This window comes from Stenella coeruleoalba (genome assembly GCF_951394435.1).
Source record: "Stenella coeruleoalba genome assembly, chromosome: 16".
Classification (NCBI taxonomy): domain Eukaryota; kingdom Metazoa; phylum Chordata; class Mammalia; order Artiodactyla; family Delphinidae; genus Stenella; species Stenella coeruleoalba.
Window position 1 is genome coordinate 2,712,705 of NC_137162.1, and position 9,767 is coordinate 2,722,471.

Here is a 9,767-nt window from a genome sequence, read left to right on the forward strand (position 1 = left end):
TAAAGAGATCTTCGACCAGTGAGGGGAGCCACTGGTTTGGTCTATGAGTGGCTCTAAATACTGCTGTGGTTCAGACTCTCACAGTTCTTCACTCTCTGAAGCCTGTCTATTTCTTAACTGCTTCAAGATGCCCACATGTGATGAAAAAGAGATGAAAAGTGGGTTAATTATAGTAACTATATGTCTAACACCACTGTAAAGACACACTTTTTTACACAATTATTTTTAACTGAACTTGAAGGTGTTTATTGCATTCTATTTTTGGTGGAAAAACGTCACATACGTGTGTTTAGCCCAACCTTGTGAAATACACAAAGTGCAGCTGGGGACGAGCACTTTCTGCAGCTAGTCCTCTCCTGAGGGCTCAGTCGTGAACTGCTCCACTGGAGTGAAGTCCTTCTTGCAGCAGCCGGGCACCAAGTCTAACGTTTATTAATTTTCTCCTTTCAGTATAGGCAGCAACTCACCATTTTCTTTCAGTTCCTAAAAATAAAAAAGGAAACAATAATATCATGCATACGTATATATAAAAGATGAAAACATCTAAACAATGAAAGATCGCATCTGTATCAGAGAACCCAAAGAAACACCTTATTGGATGAAAACTCCAGTCCATCAACACACCTGAACAAAGGATCATGCCATAAAAACTGGGTACACTACCACAGTACAAAATTAAAGTTAAAAGGCATTCTACAACGAACACCAACAGATTTTTTAGCATTAGCGAATACAGCAATGAGAGCAACATGATGAAGCTTCCTATTTAAACAATAGCAGTAAACAGGGAAAACGAACTTTGAGTGACTGAAAAATGAAACGCTGTGATATTAAGGTCCACTCAGATACAATGCACATGACACCTGCGGCCCTACAGGTGGTAAACAGGCTTCACTATTTCAACCAAACTTGGAAAAGCCATGGTACTAGTACGTAAATGTAAAGGCCAGAAACTGTTAAAGAGATGAAGTAATTCAGAAAGTTTTTTGTGCCTATCTTTCAGATCTAAAATATGGAATACAGCCATCAAGTTTAAAACATGACCATGGAGGATAAATAAGATTTTCTAGTTTAAGGTAAACACTTAATTTGATAGAACATTTCAGGTTCTTCCTAAGCTGCATGAACATCAATGAATAAAACCACTAAAATCCACTCACACTGCTCTCTGGATTGAACCCAAACAGGCATGATCCTGTCACACAAACTCAGACAGCAAGGTCTTGGGATCTTCTACCCATTTAACAAGCAGACGTCCAGCTACACCAAAAGGCCAAACAGGGCCTCTCAGAGCACACAACTCAGAAGCAGCAGCAGGCCACGCGGCAAGGTGGGTGGGCCGGGTGGCCCTCAGGTGGAATCTGGCCACGGCTCCCTGGCTGCGACAGGGCAGACAGCTCCCCTAACTTCTGTCCATTTCCTCACCCGCTGGAGGAGGAGACGCGGCGGCCTACACGAAGAGCCAGAGGGGCCTGCCTGGCGTGGCGCAGGCCCTTCGGATGCCGCTGTGACTGTGAGCCAGTGGGTTAAACAGCAACGGATCTAAATATTCTGCCTCTCAACTGTTTCTGCATCCAAACAGTCTGCGGTGATGAACCATTCGCCCTTTGGAGGTAACGGTAACACACTGTGTGCATGTTAACCAGCAGATGTTTTCCTCAGGACACTGGCCTGTGGAGTCACTGAGTCTCCGAGCCGTTCATTCTTTCAGTAGCCACTCAACCACCAAAACGGCGTTCACGGCTCCTGCTGAGCGCAGTCAGGATTAACCCGCTGGCAACACAGCTGAGGCTTGAAGTTGGGGGTCTCCAACCCCCGGGCCACGGACCGGTACGAGGCCTGTTAGGAACCGGGCCGCACAGCAGGAGGCGAGCGGCGGACGAGCGAGCGAAGCCTCACCTGCCACTCCCCATCGCTCACGTCACCGCCTGAGCCACCCAGCCCCGCCCCCCGTCCGTGGAAAAACTGTCTTCCACGAAACCAGCCCCTGGTGCCAAAAAGGTTGGAGACCGCTACTTTAAGTGACCTAAAGGTGAAGAACTGCCCTCTGCCAGAAACAGACCAAAGTGGCAACCTAACAACTATTCCCAGTTATCTTCTCAAAGAAAAATGTTAACACTATCGCACGTTTCCAAATGTGTAAGTTCTTAGCAGGTGAACACAGAAGTCATATAACGAACACCCTGTTATATACCTAAGAAGAAGTTGCCCGTGCAGCTCAGCTTTAGAATTAAATGAGATTTATTGATTGTATCTCCCCAAGAGCTACCAGTGGCTGAGGTACAGGCCATCAAACATTCAGACAAGAACAGGCTCAAGGGTATTCTGGTCGGAAGACAGTTTGTGTCTCACAAAAATAAAAAATAGATATAAGATAACGAATGCAGATCTATTTTTGTTGCCTCAGGGCTATTCAAAAGCCACTGTGTTAAACCTTTTTTTTCCCTCCAGGAATGAGACAGTTTATTGGGGAAATGCCTCACTGGCTTGCTCAAGAAGTGTGATGTCAAACCTGGAACTGGACAGGAGACAAAATCTGGGCAAATGAAACCGTGGCCCTGTGTTCAGAAAACCTACCAGCACTCAGGGCTGGGCCAGAGGTCTTTCACGGTACGAAAGCATGAGTTAAAAACTTTCATTTTATAACTAGAGACAGCAGTACTTACCACTTGCTTTCCACTTAAGATACCAGGGATCTGACCTCAGGGAAAATCCTCTAACCGGCGAGGCCGAGGAGGGCCTGAGCCCCGGCAGCTCCACCACCCGCCTTTCGTGAAGGCTGGCGCTTCTGGAGCAGAGCCCTGCATTCCTGCCCAGGCCCTCCTGTGCCCACCCACTGCCACCCTCCTCCCACACCATGACGCCCAGGGTGGGCCTGGGTCGGGGGTAGGGTTTGAGGACGTGAAAGCTGCAGCTGCCTTCTGGGGTCCTGGGCTAATCAGGAGAGCACCGGAGCACACAGGTGCTACCAGGTAAGGGTGCCCTAAGTTCTGGACTTGAAATTCTATAAGAAAAATCATGTTCATTTAAAATTCAGTTAGAATTTACTTAAAGCAAACCAAAGAAGGAAATTCATCATTAAAGACATGTAGGAAACAGCGTCCTTGAAACACGCTTACGATCTGACAGAGCTCTCCAGTGTTCTAGCACCTGAGAATCAAAGGGGGACTTGGAGATGACCTCAGGTCTCGGGGACACAGCCAGCAGGTCCAGGCTGACACTAGGTCTCAGGCCCTCGGGCCCTTAGCCCGGTGCTCTTCACGCCATCACCAAAGTGCATGTGAGTAAAGCAAAATAAAATGACACCAGAAAACAACATAATTACGATAATATAAATAGAAAAGGACAGGAGAACTTCAGGAGCAAGGGCAGAGCGAACACTTCTGGCCGGAAAGACTCTGTAAGTGACTCACAGAGAAAGGCCCTGAAGGGTACAGAAAGCATACTTCAGTATGAGATATGCAAGGAAATCCAAAGCAGAGACAGGGTGAAGGAAAGCTGAAAACATGGAAGAACTTAGTACAGTGTGAATAAAACAAGTTCTGAGCTCGGCCACACCCGGAGCCGCTCTGAATGCCCAGTCACACTTCAGACCCTGGTCAGCAGTCCCTCAAGAGCTGGAGGAGGTTGTGAAAGGACCCAGCGTGGCAGGAAAGGCCACACAGTAAGGGGGCTGATTTGCCCGGATGAGGTGAGAGCTGAGAGAACGACAGATATTATGGTCGTAAAGATGGTAATGCTGGTCTAGAAGTGATTAGATATGAGGCCAGGAAAGAACATCGAGGACAACCCCAATGAAATAATTTTCAAACACGCCCGGGTTTTCAGTTCTCTGGGCTCCCAGACGAATGAATCCCAACCTCACCTTAACGATGTCCAATCCTCCAACAAGCTCCCCTTTCACATACAGCTGAGGGTATGTCGGCCAATTGGAGTAAGTTTTTAATCCTTGCCGAACCTACGGAAACAACAGGGACCCTGAAACCTTCCTGTCAGATTAGGATTAAATGATAATCCTAACGATTAAAACTAAGATAAAGGACAAAACATAAAACATAGAACTTACTTCTTCATCCTCCAAGATATCAAATGTCTCATATTCAACACTACAAAAAAGGAGAAAACATTTTAACAAGAAATACAGTTTTAGACAAAAATTATAAGAACTATTTGGTGTTCCAAAAGGTCAAGAAAAGTAAAACTATTTTGTTGCTAACAAAATTTACTGTGGAAACATAGAAATGATTTTACTTCTTAATCTGTCAGGTACTACACAGAGTAAGTCATCCCAAGAAACGAATTTATCTGGAGTTTTCTCTACAGTGTCAGGTCAGACAGGGGTCGGCGACCTTTCTGTAAAGGGTGAGGCAGTAAACATCTAGGCCCTGCGAGCCATACAGCCTCTGCTCCAACCACTCACCTCTGCTGTGAAACACAAAAGCAGCCAGACAAGGCAGAGATGAAAGGACAGTGTTTCAATAAAACTCGATTTACGTAAGTAGGCGGCCAGTTGCAGTTTGCCAAGTTCAGGCTAGACTCAGCGTTCATGCAGGCCTGTCGTTAACACCCTCGCTCCATTTCCAGCCCCCTCGGCACTGCTGCTTCCTAACCTACTGGCAGCTGCTTAGGGTGCAGGAGGGAGTAGCCCTGCTGGTGCCCATGGATGGAGGCTGGGGGCTCACCAGCTGGGAAAAAACATTGCCAACCAAAGCAGACGTGCTTTCCACACAGCAATAAACTTTATCACAGAACACACACGCTATACTTTCTTTTTCTTTTTAATTATTTATTTTTGGCTGCGTTGGGTCTTCGTTGTTGCGCGCAGGCTTTCTCTAGCTGCGGCAAGCAGGGGCTACTCTTAGTTGCAGTGCACAGGCTTCTCATTGCAGTGGCTTCTCTTGCCGCGGACCATAGGCTCTAGGTGCACAGGCTTCAGTAGTTGTGACTCATGGGCTCAGCAGTTGTGGCTCACGGGCTCTAGAGCGCAGGCTCAGTAGTTGTGGCACACGGGCTTAGCTGCTCCGTGGCACGTGGGATCTTCCCGGACCAGGGATCAAACCCATGCCTCCTGCACTGGCAGGCGGATTCCTAACCACTGCGCCACCAGGGCAGTCCCACGTGTTATTTTCAATATGCACGAAACCAGTGAAAGTGTTGTGGCTTTATGCCATGTAATGAACACTACTTGTATAAATTAATGAAAATTCAACCACATCTACTCGGGGAGGATTTCATTACAAGGTGGTCAAAGAATTAGTAAGAATGTAAGATTGAATTCCTGCAGGGAGATTGTGGGTACACGTGCAATTCCAAAAATTGGCCAAAGAAAATGCCACATATAAAGAAACAAATTTTGTCTTCCATAAAACCAAAACCATCTTCATAGGGAAATCTTGTTTACTGAGTGAACACATTCCAAAGAAGACTGTCCACAATGCAGGAAACAGTCAAAAGCATAACCTGACAGGACAATCAGCACCAAGTACCAAAAAAGGAATGTTTGAAAGAAGAGCAAAAAAGATTTAAAAAAAAAAAAGAATCACCCAATGTAAGTCTCCCTTCAAGTTTAACTAAGGACGCAGATCTCCTAATTGACACAGTACAATACAAATATGAGTTCTGGAACTATCTATAAAGGATCTAAGAAGTGCTGGGCCTAAATGTACATAGGTATACAGAGTCACAGCAGCCCATATGTCTCCTAGAAGTTCACTGTAAAGGGTGCTTTTCACACCCAATACACACTAGGTACTCAGCCCCTCAAGGCACACATATTTTGGCTAGGGAAGGAACAGACAAGTGCAAGAATGGAGGAAAGGGGCTTCCCTGGTGGCGCAGTGCTTGAGAGTCCGCCTGCCGATGCAGGAGACCATGGTTCGTGCCCCAGTCCGGGAAGATCCCACATGCCGCAGAGCGGCTGGGCCCGTGAGCCAAGGCTGCTGAGCCTGTGCGTCCAGAGCCTGTGCTCCGCAACGGGAGAGGCCACAGCAGTGAGAGGCCCGCGTACCGCAAAAAAAAAAAAAAAAAAAAAAGAATGGAGGAAAGGAATAAAGCGCCAGGAGCTTCCTCCACATTCTAATGGCTCTCAGCAAGACCGCGGGCCACTCAAGTTAACAGACTCTGGGAGGCGTTTAGCCAGTCTCGAGCCGGGAGGGCACTCTCTCCCAACGAAGGCGCTCCACTGGGGGTTAACTGGTGCTTCCAATCCAATGAGGATTAGACAGACATGGGACAGAAAGTCAAGTTATGGAGACTTTCCACCAAATACTTGAGCGGTGATGGGCCCAGGGTTGTCCTACCCTGGCCTCAGGACCTGAGGGGACACACTGGCACTAGGGAGAGGTGGCCTGAGGGCAACTGACTGGGATCTGTGGCAGAGGGAAGACAGAGAAAGGGGGCATAAAAAAACAACCAAAGCCAAGCCGGCCTCTCCTACATCCTGGGGCGGGGTGAAAACGAGGCAGCTGGAGGCCACAGGACAAAAGCAACTAGACTCTCCTCTGTGAAATGTCACAATCATTTGAAGAGAACAACTGTGTTTCTTCTTTGGTCCCTAAAGTTGTATTTGAACCTGTGCTACTCTACCCTGCCCAAGAATGCCCAAATGCTTCAGAGATGACTTTCCGTGTCACTTCACAGGGTCGGCTAGTCTATTTAAAGCTACGGTTAGGGGCTTCCCTGGTGGCACAGTGGTTGGGGGTCCGCCTGCTGATGGAGGGGATGCGGGTTCGTGCCCCGGTCCGGGAGGATCCCACGTGCCGCGGAGCGGCTGGGCCCGTGAGCCATGGCCGCTGAGCCTGCGCATCCGGAGCCTGTGCTCCGCAACGGGAGAGGCCACAGCAGTGAGAGGCCCGGGTACCGCAAAAAAAAAAAAAAAAAAAAAAAAAACTACGGTTAGAATCCTTACAATATTGAAAAGAAGCAGTTGAGAAATAATAAGGAAGAAAGATAAGCAGAAACATTTGACAACCCCATAGAACATGTGCTAAGTATCTCCAAACAAGTGGTTTGGTGTTTTCTTTGTTTTCGTTTTTCTTTTAATAAATTTATTTATTTTATTTATTTATTTCTGGCTGCGTTGGGTCTTCGTTGCTGCGCACGGGCTTTCTCTAGCTGCAGGGAGCAGGGGCTACTCTTCGTTGCGGTGCGCGGGCTTCTCATTGCTGTGGCTTCTCTTGTTGCAGAGCACAGGCTCTAGGCGTGTGGGCTTCAGTAGTTGTGGCACGTGGGCTCAGTAGTTGTGGCACACGGCGGGCTCTAGAGCGCAGGCTCAGTAGTTGTGGCTCACGGGCTTAGCTGCTCCGCGGCCTGTGAGACCTTCCCAGACCAGGGCTCGAACCCGTGTCCCCTGCACCGGCAGGCGGATTCTTAACCACTGCGCCACCAGGGAAGTCCCAAGTGGTTTGGTTTTTAACCACAAAACTCAACTACAATTTTCTTACCCGGCAGCTCCATCACTAAGGAGAGCAAAAGCATGAGCTCTGCAATTTAATTTACCCTATTTCTCAGATCCAGACAATGGATCTTATATGTATCCTATCAGCTTCATGAACTATTTGGAAACTAGAATATTTTTTTAAAGAAAATTAAAAACCTATAATACACTTTCCCTAAAATATCTTTATGCATGGTAAGAACTCAGTTGTCAAGTTTCCTCTGGGAAAGTAGACAAAGAGTTATTCTGATGACTGCCAGAATACCTCCTCTATGTTACCGATAGGTTGGACACTGGCCAGAAAATTCTATTGTGGTCTAAGCTAAAGCATTCGCAAAACGTCAGAGCAAAAATAAATAGATAAAAATATATGAACAGATATAACAACTGAAAAGCATCAGTGGCAGAACTGAAAAGTTAGCATTTCTTAAAACATACCATTTGAAAACAAGATTTACTTACCCAGTACTATTTAGTATTTCCAGAATCTGTCTGCTGAAGCCACACTTAGCTTCCTAAATTTAGAAAAAAACCAATTTTAGGATGAACTGCATTTCCCGCACAGCCCACTAGCATGGTTGTATCTAACGCTCTGTCAAGGGGGACAGCACCTGCAGAAGGCAGCCACCTCCCAGGGCCTCTTCACATCAAGAGCCGTCAGAGGAATAAGACCTGCACCTTCAGGACTGACCCATCCAGACGTCGTCCGAGACGCACAGCCCCTAGACTTACCTCGGTTTGTAGCCACTGGAGATGACCCGTGCTCTAACATTATAACCTTTGTGGTCAGAAAGGTCCTGAGTTAAACCCTGAGGCTTCTCTTGCCCCTTCTCTATTTCACTCAGACGGCCTCAACTCCACCTTTCTGCAATGATTAGGGTCATTGTTTTCCTACTCCCAACTGGACTTCTACTCCCACTTTTTAAATCTACCTTTACACTATAGAGCACCAAACTTTTCTGAAGTTATGGGAAAATCTTACAGTTTTTTTCACGCCCCAGGATTCCAACTCCCAATCCTTTGGGAAAGACCTGGCACCACATAAACACCTTAACTGCACTAATGATTCTGTTCCCAGAATTTATGCATACTTCCTGGGCTTCCAGGAAAAAAAGGATAAAAATCTGCTTTAAATAACCACCAAGAAGGAAAAAAAAAGGTATAACGCGGGAAGTAGAGAACCAAACTGCACACTCCAGGAGTCGACAGCAGCTAACAGAACCAGTCCAGTGTTAATAGTGCTGACCACGTTAGCTGACAAAGTTTGGCAGCAGGAAGAAATGCACCCCACTGAGATTTGATGATAAAGTCAAGCAAAATGTAGATCACTTTGTTTGATCTCCATAAGCACCAACTGAGGCCTGGATAACTTCCTGCTACCACTACAGCTTCATTAGCTAAAGCCAGGAAAAAAAGATTTAAGTGTCCCCTTGCTGCAGATAACATCAAAAGAAATTTAAAATAAAACCATTTTGGAGTTCTTTACCTGTTTGTTTCCTTTCATAAAGAGCATCACAGAAGCTTTATTTGTCAGTACTTTGAGCCTGAAGAGAGAAAATGGATATAAAACGGCTCAGCTAAATTACTAAACAGCACTGTCACTCTGCTTCATGAGCAGCGAACATCTTTGAGGGAGAGCAGGATGAGGGTCCACAGCTTTGAGTGGCATTAAACAAGCAAACGCACTGACATTTTCCTTTATTTCACTGTCTCCCTGAGCCACTGTAAAACACAATATGGCTTTTTAAGGCAATGAGTGTGCCTTCAAGTTGCAAGTTAAGCCCATCAACTCACAGAACTAAAAACATAATAACCAACTCAATAAGGAATTGTTCAGTAAGGGACCTACACACTGAGCCCACCCAGAATTTCCAGAACTAGACGTGTGTGTCCCTTTCCCATCATGAGGCCCACATGGCTCTACACTCTTCACGCCCACAAGGTCCCACCTGGAGGGAGAAGCGCTAAATCTTGGAGCACCAACCAACACCAGCTGCTAAAATCAAATGCTCTCGTCTTGACTTTATGTTTGGTACTTTATACCATCTTTCAAACCTCATGATCTAACTGCTGTCAGGAATGCTAACCATCTACATGCAGCCTAGAGCCCAGTAACGACTCTCAGCAACAGCCCGCAGCAGGACAACGGGCTGCTGAAGGGCCTCTAGGCCCCAGTGGACAATGGTGGTCACAGCACCGTGTTCTCCTCCTTCCACGTGCTCTGGATCATTCATGGCTCCAAATCTCCTCAGAGAAAAAAGGTATCACAAACGAGACACACCAATCATGCACAAAGCTACGTCACATACATGTTCATGTGGTACAATCAGCT

The 9,767-nt window shown here is 46.6% G+C and overlaps 1 protein-coding gene across 1 annotated transcript in view; it reads right to left on the reverse strand.

Annotated features, from left to right (window-relative positions):
• Positions 1–219: 219 nt before the first annotated feature.
• Positions 220–9,767, reverse strand: part of GLRX3 (glutaredoxin 3) — a 30,810-nt gene continuing 21,262 nt past the window's right edge. Inside the window, exons 7-11 of the mRNA XM_079899169.1 lie at positions 8,922–8,979; positions 7,898–7,950; positions 4,067–4,106; positions 3,866–3,958; positions 220–483 (exon numbers count right to left, since the gene is read on the reverse strand). Coding sequence (XP_079755295.1) covers positions 433–483; positions 3,866–3,958; positions 4,067–4,106; positions 7,898–7,950; positions 8,922–8,979 — 295 coding nt within the window. The 3' untranslated portion in view covers positions 220–432. The remainder of the gene's footprint in view (positions 484–3,865; positions 3,959–4,066; positions 4,107–7,897; positions 7,951–8,921; positions 8,980–9,767) is intronic.